We start from the raw sequence: 27,199 nt of genomic DNA, 5'->3' as shown, positions 1-27,199 counted from the left end.
GAAAACTTTAAACCCAGGTTCCTTTGCCTGTCTTTTTCTTTTTGGCCACCGAGCCGTGTCCTCGGCACCTCCCCCCGGATCTCAAGTCCGGCACTTCCGGTGAGCCTCCCAGGACTTCCAAACTGAGGCGGCAGCGGCAGCGGCTGTGAGGGGAGCAAGTTGGACGCCCCTGGTCTTAACGTTTTCTGGACCTAGCGGCATCCGCGAGTCAGAGGCGCCATCATGGTGAGCGCGGCGGGGCAGGGCTCGGGAGCTGGGGCCGGGATTGGGACCCTGCGGGGCGGACGTGACGGCTGGGGAGATGCCGAGTCACCCGGGCCTGAGTCAGGCCCGTCTGCGCGTCCGGGGAGCGTCGGGCCAGAGCCGAACCCCTGACCACGAACGGTCGTGGGCCATCCCCGGTAGTTGGAGACGTAGTTAGCGTTTCTTCTCAGCTGGACTTGAGCTCCTTCTGTGTTTGCCTCCACCCACGGGTTTCGCAAGTGGTAGACACGGAACAGGTTTCCATAAACACCAAATTAATTGAAAGGTGGTTGGGGTGAGGAGCAGAATCAGGGGCTGCTCAGGAAGACTGCGTGGGGGGAATGTCCCTGTTAGCAGGAACACTCCGCTCTTGCCCCAGATCCTTGACTAGCCCAGTACCTCCTGGGTCTGCCTGGGTAGTAAGCATGTCTCCAGCTGTTTAAGCGATTCAGTAAAGGTAGCAGTAATAGCTAATATTTGCTGGCGCTTTTCATTTTACACGGCTCTTTAAAAACAAAACAACAACAACAAAAAAACAGTCCCTCGTTACACCGTACCTCATCTAAAGCCTACGGTGCCCTTGGAGGCAAGAGTGATAATTATTGTTTTAACCATGAGAAAACTAAGGTTCAAAGAGGTAGATAGTTTATGTCTCAAAAATGGGGACTGGAAATTTGAAACCCAGCCTGTCTGTCTGCGAAGCTCAAGTCTAATTACTCCTGTACATAGCATTGCCTCCATGTCGCCTGTTCATTTTTGTAAAAACAAGGAGTGATTATTAGATTTTATCCTGAGCGGGTCGGTGTGGAATCATACTTCTATTCTCAAGTTTATCCACTTAACAGGCATTGAATACCGGATACGTGGTAGGCAATATGCTAAGCATTGGGCTTATTATAAAGGAAAAGAGGGTTTGGTGTGGGGAACAGCAGGGAGGGGCAGAAAGTCAGGTGTCTGGGTGGGTTGAAGGCAGGTTGATATGGGTATTAAGTACTTTCCCTATCTTCCTCTTTCGTGTTGCAGAGAAGAAATGGTTTAGATGGAGTGGGGGTAGTGAGAGGGGCTCAGGAAGGCCCCTACTCTTCTTCCTTCTTTCATCCAGAAACACTTTCATTTGTTCCACTTCTGGCCAAGATGGTGTTGAACAGAGTTCTGTTGGTTAAAAGAAGAGAGTCAAAGGCTTGAAAACTGCTAGAACACAGGGAATGAAGAACCATTTGAGATTTTAAGCAGGAGTGTGCTGTAGTTGCATTTTGAGAAGATGACTGATTCAGCTTGCTAATTTTGGAACTGCTAGTAAACTCATCAGTAGATGGCTTTCCCTCTACTTAATGTATTTTTGGAATCAAGTCAAGATATATTTGTCATTTTGGGTTTTATTAAAAAACTTATGGTAAAAAAATAATTTTTAAGTGTACAGTTGAATAATGTTTACATGAGCTTTTTCATCTTGCAAAACTGAAGCTATGTACCCACTAAACAATCCTCCATTTCCCCATCCCTCAGCCCCTCAAAACCAACGTTCTACTTTTTGTCTCTCTGAATTTGACCACTCTAGGGAACTCATATAAGGGAAATCGCCCAGTTTTTTGCCTTCAGCTTATTTCGTGTAGTATAATGTCCCCAAGGTTTATACACATGACATATGCAGAATTTCCTTCCTTCTTAGGGCTGAACACTATTCCATTGTATGTATACACCACATTTTCTTTATCCACTTGTCCATCAATGGACGTTTCTGTTGTTTGTACCTCTTCACTATTGTGAACAGCACTGCTGTGAACATAGGTGTGCAAATATCTCTTCAAGACCCTGCTTTCAGTTCTTTTGGATATAGACCCTGTTGTACTATTATATTCTTTTTTTTTCTTTTTTGGGGAAATGTCATAATTGAAGTACTTTGAGAAGTCCCCAGGTTGCTGTGTAATATGTTTTCTAAGCTTCATGATAAGGCACGGCTTTAAGAGTTGGGATCTTAACCTTCTTGATGGCACCATGTCCCAGGAGGGAAAGAGTGCCAGGGGGTAGCACAACTTGAGGGCACACTGGAGGGGCACCAGCCCTGACCCTGGGCAGAGCAGGGAAGTTTCCTGGAGAAAGGAAAGGGGAAGAGATGAAAACACTGGATGCCACTCTCCCCACTGTCTGGATGCCATTCCCTGTTTTTCTGCTTGGCTCCCTCTCTGGGCATTTCAGACTCTGTAGGGTACCTTCCTGACCACCCATTTAAAATAGCATTTCCAGGAGCTCTTTGTTCTTTAACCTCTGTTGTCCTCAGAGCATTTATCACCTCCTGACAGCAGGCGTTTTCTTCTGCATGTTTCCCTTGTCTTGAATGTCAGCTCTTCCAGGGCAGAGATTGTACCTGTTTTGTTAGTAAACAGACATCCCTGGAGTGATGTTCCCCTAGTGCTTAGATCAGAGCCTGGGAGATAGTGGGCACTCAATAAATAGATGCTTTTTTAATTAACGAGAGGAGAAGTGTACCAGGCAGAGGAATCAGATCAGTGGTGGGAGTGTGGGGGGATGAGGAGATGGCAGGTGTAAGAGATTGTGGGGCCTTCAGTAACCTGTCCCAGAGGTGTGTGGAAGTCCTACCTAGATCGTAGCATGTATATAGGGGGAGGGAGGGCATGGCTGAAAGAGGTTAAGAATAGGCTTTGTGCCCAGTTATTTTAGTAAGATCATACCATCTAAAAATGGTGGAGACTAGATCAGAGGACAGACTGAGCATGGCACAAAGGGTGGAAACAGATTTGAGGTTCACTGTGCTACCAAAAAGGGCTTCAGGCAGGCTGCTGTGGTCCTCCAGGAGTTCGCTGCATCTTGTTCTTTGACAGTGTTTAGCAGCCTTAACTACCCTGATCTGTTTTGGCTTTTGATGAGACGAGATGTACCTTTGTTTGTTCTAACTCTGGCATCTCTTTTCTCCTTCTAGTTCTCTTTCAACATGTTTGACCACCCGATTCCCCGGGTCTTCCAGAACCGCTTCTCCACGCAGTACCGCTGCTTCTCCGTGTCCATGCTTGCAGGGCCTAATGACAGGTCAGATGTGGAGAAAGGCGGGAAGAGTATGTGCTTGTTTTTACTTTGAATAGTAATTTTTCCTGCCCTCAACCTACAGTGCTTATAATCTTCAAAAATCCTTATTTAGCATGTGTAACAGTAGCTACTTACAATGAAAATATTGCTTGACCCAGATTTGCTGGGGTGGGGATGGGGGGTCCAGATTATGATTAGATTAGATTTATGACTAGTAGCCATTTGGTTCCCAAAAATAAATTACAGCAAGTGAAATTCTTTTTGAAAGATTATTATTAAATTCTGGCTACCATATAAGTACTTTTTCATACTTTCTAAAGATATAACAGAAAACTACATTTTGGCTTTTATTCTATTCTCTTTATTTTTATTTTCTAATATTTTAAAAATGTTCTTTCCACAGTAATTATGCCACCCTCAGCCCTCGATCAACTCAGTAAGTATTTTCTACATGACTTGAGCATCAAGGTAATATAAAGATGGGTGTCACATCTGGCTGGGAGTTGTCCCTGGAATATTCATGCTAGGCTGTGAGGGCTGAGGCCATAGATGCTCCTGTGAGGTGGCCCTGGGGGCCATGAGTATTCAGATCCATATCCCTCCTCTGGGAGGGGATCTCCCTGGACCCCGTGTCTCTGATCCCATCAGTACTAAAGGAATTCTCGAGCACCAGTGCTTACCACACGGCCTGGGCAGCGGATGCTGTTGGCTGGGTTTAGTAGGTCTTCTCTTAAAGGGCGATGGTTTGCTCCCAAGAAGATGCTGTATCGCAGGCTCTCTTCTCCTCCCCAAGCATCTTTCCTCAGTCCAGGCCCTTATTTCTACCCCTTCTGCCCTAGTACATCTGCAGCCTGTCAAAAACAGTCTTCTGCCCCGGAAGGTATCCCTCTTACTGGCTCCTGCCTCTGTCCCTGACCTCCTCATGCCTTGAGAGCAATTTGGAGTCCTCATGCCCTGGCCCCACTCCACCTGGACACAGAAAACCCTGACCACAGTTGCAGCCATTGCCTTTTGAGAGTCAGTGGTTTTTCTGGTGTGAATTCCTCCCATCTGGAGCAGGAAATGTGGAGGGCCCCAGCAGGAGGGCCCATACTTGGTGTTCAGTACACCTAGAAAAAGGGTGCCAACTCTGGTGTCACTCTGGCTTGGACTTTGCACCTTGCACAGCCTGGCTTTAGACTAGTGACTTGGCCTATCTGAACTTCAGTGACCTCATTTTTAACAGGGACACACAGCCCCTGTCCCTCAGAGCTGCTATGTGGCAGGAGTACGTCCTCCTAGATGCTGCCCTGGGGTGTGTTTATAAACAGCCTGAACCCATGTAACACCTGCCAAAAGGCATAACGTGGTAGCCGTTCCGTTAGCCATCAGGGCTTCACCGATGCCAACAGCAGCAGTCGCCACACCCAGTGGAAACCTTTAATCCCGGCTTCATCTTAGCCAGTGGGTGGGTAGAGTTGAGGGGTTCACATCCCTCAGACAGGTCCCTGTAATAACAGGAGGGGTGAAGGCCCCCAGAGAACCTGTCTTTCCATTTGAGCTGACCCAGGAGCTGAGTACCAGTGTGACCCTTTGCACAAGACTCAGGGATTGGGACAGTGGAATTTAGATCAGTGTTATTAAAACCTTTTAAGTTATGGGAGAACCTGTCCAAATCTTACAAAATTTATAAAAAGGGTTGCTGCTCAGGCTGGAGTAAGTGAGTGAGAACAGACTACTTGGGAGCCCCAAGGCATTTCTCTGAATCACAAAATGTACTTTGAAAACCAACAGACTGAGGAACACAGGGTTTTCTTCCAACTACAAGAATTCTGAACCCTTGGCTGGAGCCTGATCCAATTTACTCTGTCTGACTTCATTTCCTTCCTGTGGCTCTGCGGCTGGGAGGTGCCCCGGGGCCAGAAAGCCTGGCTTGTGGGCCCTTGTCCACCTACTATCGGCATTCAAGAGCCCTTTGTGATGGGGAAACGCCCAAGCTCACCACTCCCTGTGCAGTGAAGAGCCACTTCTGGAGGCTCTCCCTCTGCTACCAGTGGTGTCATGCCCAAGCTTGTTTCTTGGTCTGCTTTACCAGAATTTGTAGAGGGTCCCGAATGGAGTCTGCCACACCACCCTGACTGCAGAATGAAGCTTCTGTTGCCATGTTTGCCTAAATCAACAGGCCGAAGTGGGCTTCTAGGGATTTAAGCCCCAGACTTGGCCAGTAGCCTGGGTTGAGTCCCAGTGTCACCACTTCTGGGCCGTGGATCCTGGGCATGTTGCTGAACCTGCGCGCTGTAGTTCTCTGTAGATAAAAGGGGTAATAGGAAGACTAAGTGAGGGCCTTTCGCTGTGTTGGTCTGTCCCAGTCCTGGACTCTTCTGAGTCAGCATGCCAGCAGTCCTGTTTGCCTGCCTATGGCCCTCTGTGGCCTCATCCTCTGAGGGAATGTACTATGTCGTGACCCTGCTGAGAGTCCACACTGCTGACTAGTGTTAGTCACCCTACGTGGTATCCCACCCAGCCTCCCCTCCTGATGGCTTCATAACTTGTCCCTGTGCCCCAGTCTCACCTAATTGTCAGCCATTCCTGAACTCGCTGGGCTCCCCTGCCCTCTGTGCCGTTGCTCAGGCTGCTTACTCTGCCTGGAATTCCCTTCCTGGCCTTTCCACCCTTATTTGACTGGAGGACATCTTCCAAGAAGAGCCCTGTTCCTCCTGCCCCACCCTTCCCACAGCACCACTGCACCTGGGAGCACTTGTTTTTTTCTCAGCTTGCTCACTAAAAACCTTTGAAAGTGACAGTTTTGTCTAGCACGTGATTGGCATTTGAATTATTTGCAAATGAGTGAACACACCACCTTTTAAAATTGGAATTTCAGGAAATCACAAGTATAAGCTGCTGCTGAGAACCTGAGTCACTGAACTTTTCTTAGTTCTGGGCCAGGTCCTGTAATCTCACAGGGAACGTGGGGTGTGGTGGTGGGCAGGCACAGACAGACTAAGCACCATGAGGGTCCGAGTGCCTGCTCTGGTGGGACAAGGCTGTGTATATCCACAGTGGGTGCCCAGGAGACTACTTTCTAGGGGAGCGTGTTGGGGGAACAGGGTTTCTCTCCCTTGCAGAAGCCTTGTCACATAGCCTTTCTTGTTTTCAGGCCGACTCAACATTACTTACCCCATGCTGTTCAAACTGACCAACAAGAACTCGGACCGCATGACGCACTGCGGTGTGCTGGAATTTGTCGCTGACGAGGGTATCTGCTACCTGCCACACTGGGTGAGTGGGGCCGTCCTGGTCTCTGGAGAGTTTGTGAATCTGTCTTGGGGCTGGAACCTCAGGCAGGGGCCACCCCCACTTCCCCCAAGCATGTGCAAGTGTCTTTCCCTCAGAATAAGAGTGAGGAAGGGCATTCCAAATAGCCCTTTTTTTGATAGTTACTCAGCTGGTAGACTAGACACTATATCCATGCCATTTACCTGCGATCTTCTGGGTAAGGCTTTTTAAAGATAATGAAGCAGGACCATTTTTTAAATGGTCTAAGTACAGAATTTTAGACTTTTATACATTTTCTCCTCATTTTTAGTAGTTTCTACCCCAGTTCTGTTGCCAGGAATGTGTGTTTACTGTCTTGCTTATAACTGAACCTTTTTAAAAGTACATACTTTGTTGCCATAGAAACAATCGCTCTCTAGAGCACTTGTCCTGGAGTGCGGGGCAGGGCCAGCCTCTCCCCACAGGAGGCCTCCACTCCATCACACCTGCTGCCTGGCCTCTGTTGTGATGGTTCCCAGTCTCAATCCCACTGGGATCTCTTACATCTCAGAGCCCAGACCGAACTTGCTTTCTTGCTTATTTGCCCTCCCCAGCACTTGCCTCTCAGTGCATCATTCTCTTGTGTGTCTGGAGGTCCCCCTCCTGGGTTGGAGGCCTTCAGTTCATCCAGTAGAGCACTATGAGTGGCTGAAGTATTGGGCAGTGACAACTTCTTAGGCCACTCTGGATCTGCAGAGACCCCTGCGTGGCCCTTCTTTAGAGGTGAGAGAGGAAGGGTGATACTGGGTACTCTGGACCTCAAAGGTTCTCTCTCCAACCCATAGACTTGAAGGCCCTTTGTCTAGGTTCTTAGATCATTTTGGACCAGGAAACTAACTGAATCCTTTTTGTTGAGAAACATCACATCCCTTGGGTGCTTGTTTTTATGTAGCAGCAAACTGCTGGCTCACCTCTTCTTGAGCTGGCCTTCCAGCTCTCAGCAGGAGTAGGTGATTGCCTGGGATTTCTCAGCTGCTGCCGCTGAGTCAACACCCGTGAATAAGCAGCATTCTGTTGGCTGATTGGCAGGCTCCATTCCACCTTAGGCTCCTGGGCTTCCTCAGGGTGTCAGTCCAGAATAGGTTCCCAAGGAAGAAGCCACCTGTATGTCAGGCTTCAGCCTACCCAGTGTATGGATCGGTGATAGTCCTGCTGGCCATTTGATTTCCAGGAGACTCATGTATCCTTCTTTTTCCTCTAGATGATGCAGAATTTGCTGTTGGAAGAAGGGGGCCTGGTTCAGGTGGAAAGTGTCAACCTTCAAGTGGCCACTTACTCCAAATTTCAGCCCCAGAGTCCTGACTTCCTAGACATCACCAACCCTAAAGCAGTGTATCCTTTTGAGATGAGAAGGGTTGTGAACAAAACAGGGGTGTACTGGCAGTCAGTAAAACACAGGGCTTTTTTGAATGTGTGCCTACTTTGGGGAGCACATATTTCCTGTGATTGGAGAATAATGACATTCAACCACACATTTGCCACAACTTGTGGACCTGGGCCTCATAAGTGCGCTAGATGCTCTGTGGGCCTCTTCTGTATTCTCTCTGTGTATTTTCTCCTGGGCAAACTGGAACCTTTCCTTCAGGTGGACTGGGACACCTAGCACAAAGCCCAGTATGTCCCGATAGAAGGGGGCCAACTGGTCTGCCTCTCAGCCCCCAACCCCTGTGAGGCGCTGGTGTCTATGAACTTGCCACTCAGCCTCCCCTTTTACCCAGGCTTAGGCTCTTCATTCGAAACCAGTGGAGAGCAGTGATTTAGTAAGTTTTCTCTCAGCACAGGAAAGCAAATGTTTTAGGTTCTAGTGATTTTTTTGGTAGGTTCTCCTCTAAACATAAGCCATATGTGTGTGTTTATAATTTAATGAGTGACCACTGTGGGTAAGGGACAAGCTGTGTGTGGACTACAATAACTTAGGGCCCTCAGTTTGGCTTGTTGAGATTATGTTATAGGGTAGCCACTCTATCACCTATTTGTTTTTAAAAATGCATGTTTAAAAAAAACACAGATAAGTCAATAGTAGAAGAAAAGCCACCTCCACCTGCCCCCACTTGCCCTCCACCCCCTCTCCCCAGGCAGGAGCTCAGGAGCAGCCTGCTTCCAGCCATGTGCGAGATACGGGTGGCTCATGTCGAGCCATCCACTGAATGTGTCTGTGGAGTGGCGTGTTGACCCCCTGCAGCCAGATCCTGGACATGCAAGGGTGCTGGGCTCTGCTCACGGCAGTCAGTGGTAGGGGCTTCCCATCCTACAGGCAGGACAGTGTCCTGTGGCTAAGTCTCATTACCTTGTCCTTCAGAGCTTTGCCTGGAGGTGCTTGTCTAGCTGTCAGCATCAAGGAGCAGGGCCTGCCTCCGTGATCATAGCCCCTCATGATTTTCTCTGAATTTTTACATGAGTTTCATTCTTACTAGATTGCCTTCAGAAGCAATTTCTCTTGTAGTTACCTTGTTAGTCTACAGAGAAGGGGCATTACTTTCATCATCAGAGTCAACCCAGCGCTCCCTGGTGTAGCTGACAGCCTGGATAAATGCAGTCAGCATAGAACAGAGAATGTGGAAGGTGCACAGAACAGTGATGCGGGGGCCATTTTCAACCTCAGAGGCTTAGTGGATCGGATTTGACAGCTCAGGGGTCATCAGGAGGAGTCGAGGACAGGGCACTCCTGCAGTGTGCATTTCAAATAAGGAATGAAGGCAACAGTCTACACAAGGCCCTTTTTACAAGGTTGCTGTCTCCATGAAAGGCTGCGTGACCAAGAGAAGTGAACCTAGACAGCTTGGCCTCTCCCTCAGACTCTAAGATCTTCTCTGGGATGTGCCATGTCACAGTGGCAGATTCTGGAGCCACGGTTTATGTTTATGCCTTGACAGTGTCTGCAGATTAGAAAACGCATTGAGAAACTTTGCCTGTCTGACCACTGGGGATGTGATTGCCATCAACTACAATGAGAAGGTGAGTGTGTCAGCCATGTGGCTGGCAGAACCTGGAGAGAGAGAAGCATCCATCTGTGGTACCTGGTTTTTGTCAACTAATTGCTGCCTATTGTTTGCTTTTTAGAGACCTTTACTAATCATTCAGTAACTGTGTTTTGATGATTGACTGATTACATTTATAGGTGAATGAGCTGAACACTGTCATACTCATTAATCGGTCTCTGTATCATGGTGGCGAGCCTGTCAATTGTGCCCCAGTTAGAAGGGTCTACATTGCTCCTAAAATCTGAGATGAGCTTTGCAAAGCTGTTAGGACACAGAAACGATCCAGTCTGAGGCCTTGTCCTTGTGATTTCCTCCCCTGGACGTATATAGGCCCTCCTAGAGTTTTCCATGCAGTGCGCCTCTGGTGCTGCGGGCCACCTGGAAGCAGGATCACTGAGTGATGGTGCCACCTGAAGTCTCCTCTCCTCATGGGATCCCACGTCCTTTTTCTTTTTTCTCTTGGGTCCTTTGGACTTGTCCATCTTGACACAAGTTTTTCAGGTCTGAACAACACTTTTGTTCATCCATGATTCCATTCTTGTTAGGTGTCTGCATCTAGACAATTTAGCTGGAAAGTGAAATATTATGTTTCATCCTCCATTTCTCATTCTTTTCATGCATAGTGACAGATGATTTCCCACAAATTTAAGACAGTAAGCATCCACTTACTCATTTTCTGTGGCAGCTTGTCTGAGGAAGGGTGTAATAGTTGTTAGTCCTACTGATAGGCCATCCTAACAGGCATGGAGCAGTGATATGGGTAGCCCTTGTCCACTGTGCCAGTGACCATGATTGACCCTCACAGAGTTGCTATCAGGGTGGACTGCCTAGTGCTCAGGAGTGACCATGGCCCTGGCATGCCTTTTCTCTGAGGCCAGTTCTTAGCTCCTTCACACACTCTTAGCCCCATCCCCTTGGGGCTGGGGCCCTCATGGCCATGAACAGGAGCTTGTGGTTCAGCCAGTCCCTTCCTCCAGGATGGAGAAGACAGTCACGCCCCTGGTGTCAGAGCAAGGATCCGGCGTGTTCTCCAGCAGCTCCTTCTCTTTGCAGCATCTGGTACTGAGAATATTCACTTTCAAGTTTTGGGGTTGGAATCACACTTTTCTCTAAAACTAAGAAGTAATCCTGTTGCCTTTAGCTTTGTGGGGAACAGTTTAGATCTTGTCTACTTGAACTGATTTTATAAGCTTTCATAGTTAATTACAGGTAGTCTTAATGTTATTGTTCTTAATATTGAGGTAGTAATGCTAAATATAACTAAATTGATTATATTTTTGGACTGAACGGGAAAAATAAATTATGTGCTATATGGAAGCATGGAGACTGGATACTCTAAAGGGCCCTTTGGTGGAACCCAGTTAAATCAGGATAAAACCTAGGTTGTTAATGTGTTGGTGGGCTCACAAGAAACACAGGAAGTTTTCAAGAATCTCTGTGCAATAATGGAGAAGCTTTTAAGAACAGATGTGGCACATTGAGCCTTCTCACTTCACTTTGGTGGCTTCCCCCCAGTGTTTAGGTTTTTTAAGTGATGGGAGTACCTGGACTGTTCATTACAAAAACAAGGCATACTCTGGGTCAAAAGAAATAACTTAAAGTGGTATTGAAAAAAACAGATTTAGGTACTTTTAGTTCCTGTCCTCTGGATGTTTTTAATGTATGTTTTTACAAACATGATATTATCCTAGACACATAGCACCATAACTGGTTTTTTAATTTATTTTCTTTTGGCTGCTTTGTATTCCGCTGGTGACTATAACTTATTTATATATGACTAAATTTTGGCCATATATTATTACTGTTAGCAGTGTTGGAGTGAGCACCCTTTGAATTTTCTCTCTGTGTATTAAGCTAATTATTTACTTAGAATAAATTCCTGCCCTGGCTAGGTGGCTCAGTTGGGTGGAGCGTTGTGCCACACACCAAAATGTTGTACCAAGGGCATGTACCAAGGGCATGTACCAAGGTTGCAGGTTCACTGGCTGCTTGGAGCACGTATGGGAGACAACCCATTGATATTTCTCTCTCTTGTCTCTCTCCCCCCCCTTTCTAAAATTTAAGTAAAGCATATTCTTGGGTGAGGATTAAGGAAAAATGAATAAATTCCTAGGAGTGTACCAAATTTTTCAGACTGTAAGACAGCACCTAGGTTTTAGAGGAGGAAAATAGGAAGAAAAATGTGGTAAAATATTCAATAACATAAATAACATAGGCCATCACCCCCTCACCCCATAGTGAGCCAGGTAAGCTACATTCGGACTATAAGACGCACCCCCCTTTTCCTCCCAAATTGGGGGGGGGTGCGTCATATAGTCTGAAAAATACGGTGCTTTCTGGGATAAAGGTTATAAATGTCTTTTGCAATTTGATTCATAATTCCCTTGCCTGATTTGAACCACTTTTGGGAAATAACTTCTGTTGAGTGATGGGCAGGCACCAAGGCAGTCCACCCCCATAGGCTCATTGTCACAGCAGGAGGTGTGGCTGAGGAGGGTGTCATGGAGGTGAACGATGCATCTGTCTGCAAGCACCCAGTAGGGAGCCACAGTGATGTGAATGCTGCACAGCTCCCAGGGCAGCCGTGAAACTGTCCATCTGATTTCTGTGTTCTTCCCACAGATCTATGAACTACGGGTGATGGAGACCAAGCCTGACAAGGCCGTGTCCATCATCGAGTGTGACATGAATGTGAGTGGCTTTGCTGCTTATAGTGCATTCAGGCCTGGGGGAAACGAGTATTTGGTAGGCCCTACAGGCCAATGCCCCAGAGGGGTATCACTGTCACATCGCCCCAGGGACTGTTTGGGTAAGCGAGGAGGAAAATGCTGCCAGAACATCATGAGGAGGCTGCTGACCTTGTGATCCTTCTCAGGGCCAGTGGAGGTGGCAGAGTTGCCTCTAGTTCTGAGATGGCTAAATCCACTGGCATCTCAGACCTGCCAAGGAATGGATCTTCTTAAAAGCTAAGGAAGCTCTCAATTGAAAAACAACAACAACAAAAAAACAACTAAGAAAGGCTACTCAGCTCCTGAGGAGGAAGGAACTGTTAACACACAACAGCCTACTGGCTTTCCAGAGAATGACGCTGAGGGGAAGAAAGCCAATCCCAAATGGTTCACACTGACTCCATTTTTATAACATTTTGAAATGACAACACTTCAGAAAGGGAGGACAGCGTAGTGGTTGCAAGGGGCTTTGGGCGCTGGAGAGGGCCACCAGCAAAGGTTTGGGTGTAGATATAGAAGTATAGCTTGAAGGGGTTATCCTGTTCAGTATCTTGACTGTGGGCAAGAATGCACGGAACTACACTGGTGATAAATTATGAGAACTTGCAAAGGGAGTTCTTGTAAAACAGGAATTCCAAATAGTGTAGATGTCAATATCCTGGTGGTGATACTATGCTATAATTTTATAAAAATGTCACCATTGGGAAAACTGGGAAAAGTATACAGGGCATCTTTCTGTGTTATTTCTTACAACTGTGCCTAAATCTGTCGTCGCAGTTATAAACAGACAAGCTAGGGAAGTCTGAGCACCCCCATGTCTCACAATTTTACTTTCATCTTGGGAACGCAGGTGGATTTTGATGCTCCACTGGGCTACAAAGAACCCGAAAGACAAGTCCAGCATGAGGAATCAACTGTAAGTTGTTTCTCTCCCCACCTTCCCTGCTCAGCACCTTCCTTGCTCAGCCTGGCAGCTTTGGTGTCCTCTTTGGTAATCGGGTTTGGGAATGTGCCCTGGTCTGTCTGTCCTGACTGCTAGCCCGTGTCTGGCCTCTACTGGTGCCATTGCAGCCACATTCCCTGTTTTTCTTCCAGCTCTGCTCCCAGGAGATGTCTCAGCTGTTTGGGTGCAGAGACAACAATACAAATGAGGGGCCCTAGGGAAAAGTTGATTATCTCCTATTTTTCTGTCCTTGGCAGGAAGGAGAAGCTGACCATAGTGGCTATGCTGGAGAGCTGGGCTTCCGAGTAAGTACCAGCACACGTGTTTTACTTCCTGTGCTACTGCCGTGCCATCTGCTCCTCCCAGCCACTCTGTAACGCTCCAGGGGCCTCAGCAGGGATCGGGCCTCTGGGTGTCTGTACACACATGTATCTGCCACTTGGTCAGTTACATGGCACTTGACATCCACTTTCTTATGGAATCCTTCTAACAAATCTGTAAGGCAGCCACAACTTTTTTGAACATTCTAACCCACCCAAAGGTTAAAATAGTATAATGGACACACATACCCCCTTCACCTAGATTCACCATTGTGGCTGCGTTTGCTTTATCTCTAAGAACATGTCCTCTTTTCACCTGCACTGTTTGAAGGTGAATTGTAACATGACCCCCTCAGCGCTGCCGCCAGCCTGTCTCCCTGGGGAAAAAGTGGGGATGGCCAGTGTGAGGGCACAGGCGCACTGGGAGGCAGTGGAGGAGGCAGGATTGGAAAGCTGAGCTGCAGGGCAGTTGCAACAAAGGCCGTAGTCCACCTCAGGGCCCCAAACTAGGTGGCCCTGCAAAGGGCAGAGTCAGACCTTTCCACTTGTCACTGGCTACTGGCTGCCTCTGGGGGTTGGCTGCTCTTGGGCCAGGAGGCTCCCTTCAGCTCACAGCATTTGAGGGGCTGCTCACAGCCTAGAGTGCTCAGCTGCCCATGCTGAGGGACTGGGTGACATCCCCCTGCAGTGGTCTCAGCAAAGAGCATGCATGTGCTCACTCTTGGGGCTCAGTGTACCCACACTCTCCTGCTTGCCTGTCTAGGCCTTCTCCGGCTCCGGGAATAGACTGGATGGGAAGAAAAAAGGTGTAGAGCCCAGCCCCTCCCCAATCAAGCCTGGAGACATTAAAAGGTGGGTCTGCCCTGTCTCTGCTCCAGCCTAATGCTTTATCACCATCTAGGGAGGATCTGTGCCATACCTCAGGGGTGGGCAGGAGAACTCCAGCTCTAGAGACAAAGTCTGAATCAAAGAGACTGGCTGGGTAGATGAATCCCTTCTACCCACCCACCCCCCATTCCTCATCCTAACCTGCTCTCCTTGGTGAACTAGTAATCTATTTTTCTGTTTTGTGACTTCATCAAGTCACAGTACCTTAATAACTTCCCTCAAGCAGGAGGCAGGAGCTGCCTCCATGAGATGTGTTTGAGTATTGTTTGATCCAGGGACTCAGAGCCGATTCCTTGCCTGGTGGCTGTCATGATGGTGGCAGGGATGAAATATACCCCCTGTCTACTATGTGTTAGAACAGAAGAAAAATGTTAGAAATGGGTTTTTTACCCACTGTCTGAAGGAGTGAAATGAGCTTAGTGCAAGTGTACCACTTCCAGGGTGATCCATGAGGCTAGAGGACAGACTTGATGAGGGCATTCCAAGCCTCCAGGTGACCCCTCGCTGCAGTCCAGGACCCTGACCCAGTTGCCTGATGGTTCTCTCCTGGAGGGCTGGCCCAAGACCAGGGTGCAGTACAGCCACATACCCCAGAATGAGAATCGCCATTCTCATTCTGGGAATGAGGACACTCGTCATCTCTTTGGCTTGCCTTCCTCTTTGATTGTCAAAAGAGAACTTGAGTCCTTTTCTCCTGGAACTGACATTTCTCATCTTCTGTCTTCTTTACAGAGGAATTCCCAATTATGAATTTAAACTTGGTAAAATCACTTTCATCAGAAATTCACGCCCACTAATCAAAAAGGTCGAAGAGGTGAGTATACTTCATGGGTAATGAGTTTTATTTTCTAGCAATGACTGACTAACAATACAAACACATAAAAGATACCTGCTGTTTTTGAGGGTTCAGAAAAAATACGCCGCCTTTTTGCTGGTGGGAGAAGAGCTTGCTGAGGAGTCTAGGAAATAACAGCTGTGTACAAACACATTAAGCTACTCACTACAGCAATTTAAAATACTGCATTACCTGGGAATAACATCCAATGGTAAAGGACTGCCTCTCTCAAGTGATGAAATTCTCTGTAGGTTTTAGAATGTACTGGATTAGAAATTCACTGACAAAGCTTGGGGATTAAGTATGAAAATAATGTATGAAAGCATGTGCAGAAAAGTGACTAGAAATGTTATTTTTGGGTGCTAAAGTTATAGGTGATTTTTCTTTTGGAGGTGTATTTTTTACATCAAAAATCTGGTACTTCTTCAAAAGGATATACATTCAACCTGAGAATAAAGGCTATGGTAGACACAGTTGTGATTGTGTGGTTCTGTTTTCAATTTAATTGATTTTGATTTGTATTTATATTTCAAAGACATTTCTTATGAATAATGTAGAAGGAAAATGGGTGCATGGAACAATACATAAGTAACAGAAGAAAGCATTTTCTATACACTTCCGAGAAGTTTCTGAAAATAGTATTTTATCTTCACACAGGATGAAGCTGGAGGCAGATTCGTTGCTTTCTCTGGAGAAGGGCAGTCGTTGCGTAAAAAGGGAAGAAAGCCATAAGTTGGGACTGTTAGCTGATTGGAAAATAAAATAACCAATTGCAGCATAATGGCTTTTAGTTACTGGCTCTCACAGGGATGAGACTTATTGCAGAGAATGCTCTGTCACTTTAGCTTTGTTTAGAATTACCTAAGAATTGTCGAGTTTAACCTGGAAGTGGAACAGCAGGACTTTGTGTACTTGAATTGGGGGAAGAGAAAGCTGTGTCTGAGGTCCCAAAGGCGGCCTCCTTGCCACTCCTTGCTTTCAGCCCCTAGGAGCACTCCCACTGCCTCAGCAGAAGTAGAGTCCCCCGTTCCTGATAAAAATCAATGGAGGGGGTTCAATTGCTCTAACTTGTGATGTTCTTTCTCTTTTTTATCCTTTCTTTTTTGTTGGTCTGTAGCTTAAACATTGCTGTTGGCCCAGAGAAAAGTGGTTTAAATAGATGTGTGCTCTATAAATAGTGGTTATTCCGTTACTCTGGCTGCAATCAAAGTATTTATTTTATATATTGTTTTTTTCCCAGAAGAACCATTCCTCAGAAGGAAAAACTGATCTGAAAGCATTTCTACTTTTAGAGTGCATTTGGAAATAACTAGCTCCTTAATAAATATGTTCTATGGCAGAGGAAACCTTCATGGTGAAGAACAAATGTGAATATTAGAATAAATAAAAGCTAAAGATAACAGTCCTCTTTTTCCTTCCCTATCCCCCACTCCCAGTTTAAAGTACTAAGTTATCCAAGGTTCTGCTGGCCTGTCTATTTTGTATTGGTCTCAGATCCTCACTTTCTATAAAGTGAGACCTTTTGACGTTAATCCAGTTACATTAATCTTTTCTGTCCCTTGCAAATAATTTTAAATCAAGAATTTCAAATAAAAACAGGGAATGACTAAAACCAGGATTGCCTCTAAATGTTTGATGAAGTGCCAACATGAACTGATGGTGGGGCCACTGACCAGGAGTTGGAGGAAGGCCTGCTTGCAGGTGCCCCTCATTGCATCTTGCTGTTAGGAAAGAGCTGTTCTGAGGGGCTTCTCCTGGACAATGTAAGGAGGAATGAGGCTGTCTGCCTCGGGTGGGGATGGTCAGGCCCAGCAGAGCCTCCACCTTGTACCAGGTCTCCTCCTGCTTATAGACAGAGGGTCCTCTGCACAGGGCTCCCCCCAGCACTCAGAAGAGAGGATGCACCAGTCTAGGACACGAACCCCAGGGCCCACCCATGTAACCTCAGTGAGTAAGTATTGAAGATTGTTGTGATGACCGGGACTAACTAAGCCCTGTGACCCAAAATGATGCCACCGGTGATGTATGTGGAGTGCTGCTGTGACCTACCTGACCCTTTACTTAAGGGGTCTCAGCTTCACCAACAGACATGGAAGCCCATGCTGGGGAGGCAGCCTCTACTGTCAATGTGTCAGTGTCTCATTGCCTGACACATTGTCCTTTATGCACAATAAAGAAAGAAGCTGGCCTTGGGTTTTTGTCTGTATATGCAATGAAATCACTACTGTTCTTTTGCTGGAGATGCACTCTCCTGCCTGGGACAGGGGTGGACCCCAGTTGATGGATCTGGTGACACAGTGGGGTCACCTGGAGCAAAAGTCCTGGTCATTACTGCTGTACTCTGGCCTGCAGCCTTATTGTCACACAGTGTCTTCTCCAACCTTGGTCTGTGAGCCAACATGACAGGTCTCCTGATAAAATTGCAACTTCCTGGGCCACTTGCAGGGCATCTGACCCAGTCTCGATCCTAGAGGGGGCCCAGCAATGGCCCAGCACATGATTAGGTTTGCAGAAGTCAGAGAACCATTGCATTGCTATTGCAGGGCTTCCTGTCTTAGGTTTGTCTTGGTAAACCTTTCGCTGCTAACCATACATGCCACCTCTGAACTTGGATCTCATGCTGCACACAGCCTCCATTCCTTTGCTCAGAAAGCCGTTCTTGCCAACACTTCCATCCTGGGTTCCCTCCAGAGGTCATCCCACACCCTAGATACTCAGCCCTCAACACATGTCATCCCCAGCCAACCCCGATTATTTTGTGAGTTCATCTCTGTTCTTGAGCGGACACTACAGCAGTAGACTTGGCAGGTTCACGACAATTACTGCACAGTGTGTGATTACGACAATAAATCCAATCTTTGAGATTTATGAAAAGAACAGCCACTAAAAAGGACTGGCCCGCGTGGTTTCAACAACAGCCAACAACGTGGCTGTGCAGCCGGGACACCTGCCCAACAGCGGGTGGACGTCCTCTGTTGGCACCGTGTCTACACGGGCTCCTGGACGAGCTTTCTCACTCCACTGGTATGCCCGCGTCGACTGGGGCTCCGCCCCTCCTCACGTGCACCACCATCCCCAGCTGTTATTGGCTGCCCCACCCAGATGTCCTGTTTGTTGGCGAGTGTCGAAGAGGTGGCGAGGATTTAAATCGTCATATCTGAGTTCCTCGCTTTCTCACGTGGTGCAGGCCTAATCAATCTTCATTGGCTAGCGGGCTGAGGAGGCGAGGGTTCGGTACTCCCCTTGACATGGCTGAGGGTGCCGGCTGGCAGGTAAGTGTGGTGGGCGCCAGGGACCTGCAGGGACCTCTTCGGACCGGGCCGTGTGACCCGGCTTAACTGAGTTCTCTCCCGGGACGGGTTCAGGGTGGGCGGCACAGCGGCTTCCGCCTTAGGTGCACCTCTCACTGCAGCCGCCGCGCCCCTGTGAAGCCTATCGCGCCGAGTGGAAGCTCTGCCGCAGCGCTGGGCACTTCCTGCACCACTACTACGTCCACGGCGAGCGGCCGGCCTGCGAGCAATGGCGACGCGACTTGGACAGCTGCCGCGAATGGGAGGAGCGCCGGAGCGCCAAGGCCCAGGTGCGCCTGGGATGCTGGGGGTGGCGCTGAGCCACCAGGGCGGATCATAGGGACGCTCTAGTGCACGGGCCATCCCGCCACGTCCCAGGTCCCGGGACTCTGGAAAAGAGCACTGTCAGGGACCTCCCTCTTTTTGAGTTTTCTTACTTTCGAGAAATAGCAAAAATTATCAACTGGGTTTTCAGACACTGAAGGAAAAGAGAGGAGGGTCCCCTAACAGTGATAGGGTTGTCCCCTTACCTGCAAAGGTGTTGATATTGCTGAGTCCTGAAAGACCAGGAACCAGCCTTAGCAGCCCTCTTACAGCCTCAGGGGATCAAGCTAAGGAACAAGGTCCAGGTGCCTGAAGCAGAAGGAGGGTGGGCTGTAGAAGGGTAGGGCATGAGGCTGGGGAGGTACCAGACACCCGGTGGGCGTTCAAGGGTGTCTAACCTGCGGCCTGCAGGCCTCATGAGGCTCAGGATGGCAATGAATGCAGCTCAACACAAAATCGTAAATTGAATTACAACATGACAAGAATGTTTTTTTGTGATTACATGTTGAAATGTATTTAATGTGTGGCCCAAGACAACTTTTCTTCTTCTAGTGTGGCCCAGAGACACCAAAAGGTTGGACACCCTTAGATTCTAGCCTAAATGTGTGCTGGGAAGCATGATTTGATTTGTACCTTTAAAATATCAGTCTGGCTGCCAGGGCAGGAGAGTACATGATGGAGGGCACAGAGACCAGTAAGGAGGTGGTTTTAGTTGTCCGTGCATTCAGCAGATATTTGATCCTGTTGGGCACTCTTACGGATACAGGAGTGATGAGAACAGAGCACCTGCCCTTCTAGCACCTACATTCTAGTCTAGTGTACAATAGTTTCTCGGAGCTGTTGTGGGCAGGGAGATGGAGAAAAGCTGTGAGGGTGCATGGGGAGGTGCCTAGGGAAGGGGAGCCTGAAGGACTGGTGGCTGCCTCAATGTTGTTAAGTGTATCTTATTATTGAAACACACAAACTGATGTGAAACTAAGCTACTGTGTAAAAGAAAATGTGACAAGTCCATAGTAAGTGGAAGCCCCAAAAATGGAAAAGATAACTTGCAGCCTGTATGGCAAGAGATTTAGGAACCTTTATATATGTAGGAGCTCTTATGTATCAGTAAGAAAAATGGAGGTGATTTTAGAATAGAAAAGTAGGCAGAAGACACAAAGAAAGCATTCATTCGAAAAGAAAACCCCCATGGCCTGGCATAGCAGTTGAAATGAGAGGGGGTGGTTTCTACCCAGCCGATGTCAGAAGTGTCCATAGGAGTTTGGGGAGGCAGAAGTCCTTGTGTGGCATTGGTGGCGTCCGGTGTTCCAATTGTCTAAAGTCAAATGCATACCTCTTTTTTTTTTTTTAAAGATTTTATTTATTTATTTTTAGAGAGGGAAGGGAGGGAGAAAGAGAGAGAGAGAGAAACATCAATGTGCAGCTGCTGGGGGTCATGGCCTGCAACCCAGGCATGTGCCCTGATTGGGAATCGAACCTGCGACACTTTGGTTCGCAGCCCGCACTCAATCCACTGAGCTATGCCAGCCAGGGCCAAATGCATACCTCTTGACCTGTTTTACTTCTAGAAGTTTATACTAGGGAAGTAATTGGGTAACAGCACAGTTAAAAGTTCAAAATGACCACTCTGTCACTGTTTTTGATAGTGAAAAAACTGAAAGTGCCCTAAAGTACACTGACAGACATTTGACCAAATAACTTCTTCCACACAGTGGAGTATTACATAGCCATTAAAGTATAGGTAGGAACATGTCCTGGTTAAAAACAATAGCTACTAACATATCCGAGCATAGTAAGATGCCTCGGCGAAAAAAGTAGAAAATATACATTGGCCAGTAGAAGATTATTGCCTCTTTAGGGAAACGTGTAATGGCTCTAAAATTTAGGCCTAAAAGTGTATGGGGGAAGCTGCTAACTTCACCTCGGAGGGTGAAGGTCTGGGAGTATTTCATATTCTACTTTGGGTTTCTGATCACTTTTTAAACAAGAACAAAAACATCTATTTGAGACAATAGAGCTTAAGAAGAAAACTGTGAAATTAACATGTATAGAGACCAGCATAGCTCCTGGCACCTAACCAGGGGGTCCTGTCACAATTGTGATGTGTGTTTACTTTGGGGAGAGTAGCGTCTGTGGTCTGGATTCTTCATCGCCCATCCAGGGTTCCCTGGACATGTATCTTGCCTGGTCTTCCTTCCTATGGGCTACTCTTTCAGACTCTTATCTTTTCTTCCAACTCAGCTCCCAAGTAGCCTTAGCAGCTGAATCTTATCAGGTCAACCAAAGGCATCAAGCCCTGAGGCCTGGGAGAAGATATTTGTGAAGTTTCTTCAAGTGATGGTGATCTATCTACACAGTACCGTTGATCCTTGAACAACATGGGTTCAAACTGCACGGGTTCACTTATTATGGATTTTTTTAGTGGACTCACACTGTTCAAACCCGTGTTGTTCAGAGGTCAACTGTGTTTTCCACCCACAATTGGGAATCTGTGTGTGCAGATGGCCAATTGAAGATATACACAGATTTTCAACTGTGTGGCAGGTTGGCACCCCTACCCCATGTTCAAGGGTCAGTTGTAGTTTCTCACAGTGGGGCACAACAAAGTAGGATCTAGCTATGTGCATGCTAGTGTGGAACAATCGCCAGGGTGCATTAGATGGAAGCAGTTTTGGAGTGGTATGTATCAAACATTCTGTTTGTCTGTGTTTGGGAGGTGGCTGATGGGGAGGGAGGTACAAGGGCATGTGGGGCGTGAAGTGACCAGGGTCTCCCTTGTACAGCGGTCCCTCTGTGAGAGCGAGCATAGGAGAGTCCAGGCTGCACGAAAGCACACCCTGGTGTGGACCCCGAGGCAGAGCCCCCCTGCAGACTGGCATCTCCCTCTGCCACAGGAGGAGGAAGACAAGTGACAAGCACCCCTGCACAGCTTCCTCTGGTCTGTTTCAAGTGGGGCTGTTGTATGTGACCCTAAGGACTCTGACTGACCCAAACGTTCCAGTAGGTACCTGGGAGCTTCTGCCTGGCTTGGAACACCAAGCACCACACCCCCAGGGCTGCTTGCCCAGCCCTCACCTGCGTTCCGGGTGCCCCCCTGCTGCCATTGCTCTGGAAGACAGTTTTGTCCACTGCACAGCCTCCAGGAAGCCAAGGACCATTGCAGATTGCTGCCAGCAGGCAGGTTGGGCTGTCTCATGCTCCTCCCGCCCACCTCCCAGCAGGACAGCAGCACAGCAGGTGGTCATCCTGAGGTTTAGAATTCTCAGGTAAAGTCTTAAGTGGTAGCTGTGACCCCTGTGGACACATAGAGGGGTCAGGAGGAGGAAACTAAATGGTCGTGCTGCCAAGAACACCTTCGCCTGGCCCTGGTTTGGTGAGGACCACACATGGCCAGCCACTGTGCCCACACTTGGCTGTGGCCTGCTCACTCAGGTCCTCTGCAGACACAGGTGGGGCGCACCTCTGGACCGGCACGCCACACCCTCTAGACTCACAGGAGGTGAGATTCTGGTTTTTAAGAACTGCACACAGCTAAGGACACACCACCTTGCATAAAAAGCATTCATGGATTCTTGGCCGAAGAAACCCAAACCTGGAATTTTGGTCTGCTTAACATTTCCCCTGGTCATTTTTAGAAAATGTGGAGTATGTCAAAGGCCATTTTACACATTAGATTTCAAAGAGAAGCTGAAATTTTAAATCAACAGTTTAGTTGTTGGGACTATTAAATTTCACATCTGATGTTGTACTCAGACAGTGTTATAATGAAGTCATTAAGGTTGGCCATGACAATCCAGCATGGCTGGAGAGGGATGACCACATGAGGACACAGCACAAAGGTAGCCATCTAGAGGCCAGAGGCCTTCAGAGAAACCAACCCTGCTGGTGCCTCAGCCGTGGGAGTTGTAGCTTCCAGAACTGCGAGGAATGTCTTTTTCAGCCATGCAGGCTGGCACTTTGTCCTGGCAACCCCAGCACCCTAATACAGCCACCATTCCAGACTGACAGTACCCAAGTAAGAGTCCTCAGCCCCAGGGGTCCCACCCTCCTGCGGGACACAGCAGCTTTGTTCACTAGTGTGTCCCTGGCCTGCTCCACCCTCTTCAGCCTCCCTCCCCAGCTTAAAATGCGAAGCTGGTGCTGCTGCTGATGATGTGAAGAACTTCATGTGTCCTGTCTGCCCCACCCGTGAAGGCCCTGCCTCTCTGCCCACCCGTGCAGACAGCACAGCACACACAGCCTGCACACCCTTCACCTCTGTCTCTTGGGATCACTTTATGCCTCCTGCTGGGGGCATCCACCCCACAGAACTGGAATCTTCCTTTTTTATTGGGGGACAGTGGTCAAGGTTTGGTCATCCTCTCCCTGGTACCTGGAGAGGAGGGACAGTACCTCTCACCCCTATCCATCCTCAGATGAATTAATTTTGACCCTAACATAAGACAAAGAGACACTTGGTTACATTTACATTTATTCTCAGCATGCCTCATACTGTGACAAGTGGACTTGAGCCCTGGTCATTCTGGTTCTGAAGGGCACAGTGTTCAGACGGCTGCCTCCAGCTCTACCTCTTGAATTCCACTTGTGTATATACCTTGGTGATGTCGTGGTACCTGCCTTCAGGGGGCTGGTAGTTGGAGATTGGTGGTGTGTAAGTTGGCCCTTCTCTCTCAAAGGGGAACAGACTAGGGTCCCGCTTGATGGCCTCCTCATGCAGCTCCTGGGACATGAGTTTCAGCTCTTGCAGAGCTTCCTGCTGGGCCTCAAGCATGGACTTGATGGCTTCCCTCTCCATTTCATGCTCTTGCTGCTTGTACAGGGACCATTTCTTCAGAAGCAGAGCTCTCCGCTCAGCCTCCTCAAAGGAGAGCTCTACCTGAGGCCGCTGTCTGGGAACACACAAATCCAAAGGTGTGAGCTAGGCAGCACTCACCAGGGAGTTTGGTTGACTGCTTATGGCCCATGCATCCTCCCTGCCAGACATACATGGAACTTACGAAAGGAAGTGAAAGTTTGGGACAAATTAAGAAATAGAATGTTCAATGTGGTGGCAGCTGCAACTGATGGCTACAAGCCAGTGCCATTTGCTTTACTTGCAGATAAGAGTCACTGATTCTCAGAGGAGACTAGGATAGCACTTCCTCTTTCCCAGGCAGAGACTACTTTTGGTGAGAGGTGACTTTGGAGAAAAATGAAATTGTATAATGAAAACGGACACCAAAATCCCAAGGAGTCGAGAGCCTATTATTAGCCCCAGAGTACCAAATGACACCTGCAGTGTCCCACTTGTGTGGCAAGGTGCTGCTACTTTACAGATAGCACATACTTTTATAAGGCAATAATCCTGCGCGCGCACAACCCAACTGTGAGCATGTGCATCAAGAAGCAAGAGGCTAAGGGCATTCTGCCACCAGGATGGGCAGTGCCTGCAGACCCAAGGCCCAAGTCGTCAGTCACAGCTACAACCTCTGACAGAAGAGCAACTATGAACTTTTGAGCAGTGCTGATAAGAACTTCACTCAAGTTTCTGGTCTGGCTTATCAAACAATTATTCTGAGTTTCTTTCCCACATTCAGCCATTCAAGAGCACCACCCAGGAATGTTTTCCAACTCCTGCGAGACATAATCAAGGAGAAAAGGACTCAGCCCAGGGCCAAGTCAGCCCAAGCCCACTAACCCCTTCCCATCACTGGCATGAACTGCAGTTACAATCACCTTTAGGCGATGAACTCCTTTGCCCTCAGGACTTCAACCCTAGAGGACCCTTACCTCACTTTATCCAAGAACCTCACAGGCGTAATAAATCTTCAATGGGAATTAGCTCCTGGCTAGCCTTTTCTAGTCGTCGGATCCTCTTTTTCAACGGTCTCTCACAGCTTGGTCTTTTTTAGGATCTACCTTCTTCTTCTTCCGCAGAGGTTCTGCTCTAACGGATAAGCAAACATTAAAAATTTTCCTCTTCAGTTTCACAAACCTCCTGGGAGACATGGCACTACATAAAGTACCCCAAGCTTCTGAGCCCTCCACTGGGGAATGGACTGTGTGTACATGACCCTGACCTCGTAAAATGAGTGGTGGCAGGGAGATGGCCTCCACCCCAGGGTCCTTGTGAGAACTGTGGTGGGCACTGTCAACCCAGGAAGGGGTGGAAAAGTTTTCAGGGGGGGTTATCAGGGTGTAAATTAAAGGGAAGTGCTCATCTTTAGGGCTGGAGTACAGGTGTGCCTTGGATTTGCATTGAAAAGAGAAAATACCAAACTGATTAATTAGAAGCTAATTACTCACATCTTAATGGATTGTGATTTATAAGAATGATTTCAGTAAGAGTAAAACAGCATAAAAATGACTAGCATGTCCCTACTTCAGGGGATTTCTTAATTAATGTTCCCATCCTAGAGTATTCACAAAAGTCTGATTTACAGTCAGGAATGAATCTCCATGGTGGTAATTTACTATTAGGAATAATCAAGACCAGATTTCTTGAATCAAGTCTCTCGAAAGCATCCAGAGTTCCAGGTGGAAAAACTCATCCTCACACCTCCCCTCACTTCTCCAGGGGGTCAGAAATGGAAGGTCCGTGGAGAAACAGAAGTTTATGCTTTGCCCTTTAAAAGACACAAGAATCCATTCAAAGCTAATTCAACTTTTGTTTAAACTACTTTTACATTTTTTGTTTTCTGATTATAGACACAGCATACAGAGAATGTGGAAAAGGACATGAAAACATCTAGCTACATTAACTGAGAAATTTTGTAGGCTATTCATTTTGTAAACCAAAAACTAGTCTTGCTTTGTTTTATTCAATTGCATATCTATCTTCTGCTGACACCCCCAAAGAGGTCAGACCCCTAGTTAAATTTACCTCATGGGAATGAGTTCCCAGAAGGACAACAATGAGGCTCGCTGGTGGGTGTCTCTAATCTGTGTCTGCCAAGTTCCCAGTCGCCTGAAAGATAACAGTGTGTATAAATACCTGATTTTCCCCCAATAAACAAACCCAACCACCCCTTTCTTTTTAACAGTGCTCTCAAAACCTAAGGCACTTGAAACTGCTAGATGTGACAGCAAAGTCAATGTGGGATATTTTTCAAAATCCCCAGTTCACACCAAAAGCAGTTGCAGGGTCCCTGCCAGCCAGTATCTTAGAATTCTTATCCACAGAAAGAGGTGGGATCAGCCACCTTCCTAGATATCCGTGGACAAGGGCAACCGGGGAGGAAGCGCAGGCGAGGCCTGTGCTACCTGGTGCAGAGTCCCCCGCGTGCGCCCCGGACACCCCTCGTCGGGTCTGAGATCCGCACTCACCAGCACCGCGAGCACAGAGCGCGCGCGGTAGCTCCCAGCACCTGAGCAGCCATAGCTTCTATGGCAGCCAACCGGCTGCTTCACTGCGCGCACCTCGGCCGTCGGTCCCGCTGTGCGATACGGTCCGACCGTGCCGTCAGTCCACACTCCCTAGTTCCGCCCTGGGGCGCGATCCGCGCGTGCCGAATCACGCTCGGCGGGCCCGGACGTAGTAGCGGCGCACGGGCACGCCCCGAACGGTGGGTTGGATCACGCCTGGCCCTGCCCTGCCCCTGAGCTCCTTGCCCCAGGCGCCGAAGTGTGTCCTCTCTTCTCTGTCCGAACGTCACTCCTCTACCTCGTCAGGGTGCATCCCTACGAGGGCCAAGACTCCGCAGTGTTGCCGAAATGGCCGTGGGGGTATCCTCCACTCCAAGTCTAAGCGTCCACGTCTGTGAAAAAGGTCCTCAATATTCCAATAACGCGCCGGTTCGGCCCCAACCGACCCATCCCAGGGTGGCTCACACCCCCGCCCCCGCCCCCGCATTCTCGCAAGCCCGGGACCACGGCCCCGCCCCGGTGGCTGCACGTGGCACGGCGCTCGCGAGATGCCCAATAAACGCGTGTTGATGAATGACGGAAGCTAGTTAATTAGTCGGACTCGTAACTAGCGTGGTAGAGCTGGAGAGAGGCAGTTCACGCCACTCCGACCCTGTCTGGCTCCGCGGGCCTGGGCTGAAACCCGAGGCCCCGGTCTCCCTCCCAGATCCCAGCCGACCCTCCTCCCTCCCCTCTTCTGCTGCTGCGCCCAGGCTGGACCCGAAGCGGAGCCGCTCTGCGCTGCCCCTGCCGACAGCGGAGCCTGGGCGGCCCCGTCCGCGTGAGGAGCGGTTTCCCGCCGGGGAGATTTGGCAGGTGCAAGCCGTGACTTCCGGCGTTGCCCGGGAGCTGCGGGAGGAGGAGCGGCGCAGGGGATGCGGCTGTGGCGGCGGCGGTGGCGGCCGAGCGCTGGGGGCGGCTGTGGCG

The 27,199-nt window shown here is 48.5% G+C and overlaps 3 protein-coding genes across 4 annotated transcripts; 2 read left to right on the top strand and 1 right to left on the bottom strand.

Moving 5' to 3' along the window:
* Positions 1-68: 68 nt before the first annotated feature.
* Positions 69-16,675, top strand: UFD1 (ubiquitin recognition factor in ER associated degradation 1). Of its 2 annotated transcripts, none has more exons than XM_028528497.2 (12): positions 69-225; positions 3,182-3,314; positions 3,689-3,721; positions 6,422-6,543; positions 7,781-7,911; positions 9,462-9,534; positions 12,183-12,251; positions 13,140-13,205; positions 13,490-13,537; positions 14,316-14,404; positions 15,173-15,254; positions 15,933-16,675. In XM_028528497.2, exons 1-12 carry the CDS (start codon positions 223-225, stop codon positions 16,005-16,007), a joined length of 924 nt encoding a protein of 307 aa, XP_028384298.1. In that variant the 5' UTR covers positions 69-222; the 3' UTR covers positions 16,008-16,675. The 2 variants fall into 2 exon arrangements, with proteins under 2 accessions (XP_028384298.1, XP_035870537.1); XM_036014644.1 differs by having other exon boundaries at positions 78-225; positions 3,182-3,288.
* Positions 16,676-18,388: 1,713 nt separating this feature from the next.
* Positions 18,389-24,709, top strand: C13H22orf39 (chromosome 13 C22orf39 homolog). Its single transcript, XM_028528367.2, has 3 exons — positions 18,389-18,547; positions 18,688-18,855; positions 21,673-24,709. Exons 1-3 carry the CDS (start codon positions 18,524-18,526, stop codon positions 21,799-21,801), a joined length of 321 nt encoding a protein of 106 aa, XP_028384168.1. The 5' UTR covers positions 18,389-18,523; the 3' UTR covers positions 21,802-24,709.
* On the bottom strand, positions 23,348-26,972 carry MRPL40 (mitochondrial ribosomal protein L40). Its single transcript, XM_028528366.2, is given in 6 exon segments — positions 23,348-23,778; positions 24,659-24,695; positions 24,698-24,751; positions 24,754-24,815; positions 25,752-25,835; positions 26,195-26,972. Coding segments are annotated over 6 exon segments (615 nt in total). The 5' UTR covers positions 26,248-26,972; the 3' UTR covers positions 23,348-23,453.
* Positions 26,973-27,199: the final 227 nt, after the last annotated feature.

This window comes from Phyllostomus discolor, chromosome 13 (genome assembly GCF_004126475.2).
Source record: "Phyllostomus discolor isolate MPI-MPIP mPhyDis1 chromosome 13, mPhyDis1.pri.v3, whole genome shotgun sequence".
Lineage (NCBI taxonomy): Eukaryota > Metazoa > Chordata > Mammalia > Chiroptera > Phyllostomidae > Phyllostomus > Phyllostomus discolor.
The sequence above is the reverse complement of the archived record's forward strand: the minus strand, read 5'-3'. Positions and strand labels throughout refer to the sequence as shown.

What these genes read in the sequence shown, in the direction of transcription:
- UFD1 (XM_028528497.2), top strand. An exon ending in CCATCAACTACAATGAGAAG is followed by an intron (nt 9,535 to 12,182) that starts GTGAGTGTGTCA and finishes TTCTTCCCACAG; the next exon opens with ATCTATGAACTACGGGTGAT. An exon ending in TCATCGAGTGTGACATGAAT is followed by an intron (nt 12,252 to 13,139) that starts GTGAGTGGCTTT and finishes TTGGGAACGCAG; the next exon opens with GTGGATTTTGATGCTCCACT.
- C13H22orf39 (XM_028528367.2), top strand. Translation starts at nt 18,524, where the DNA reads ATGGCTGAGGGTGCCGGCTGGCAG. An exon ending in CTGAGGGTGCCGGCTGGCAG is followed by an intron (nt 18,548 to 18,687) that starts GTAAGTGTGGTG and finishes CTCTCACTGCAG; the next exon opens with CCGCCGCGCCCCTGTGAAGC. An exon ending in GCCGGAGCGCCAAGGCCCAG is followed by an intron (nt 18,856 to 21,672) that starts GTGCGCCTGGGA and finishes TCCCTTGTACAG; the next exon opens with CGGTCCCTCTGTGAGAGCGA.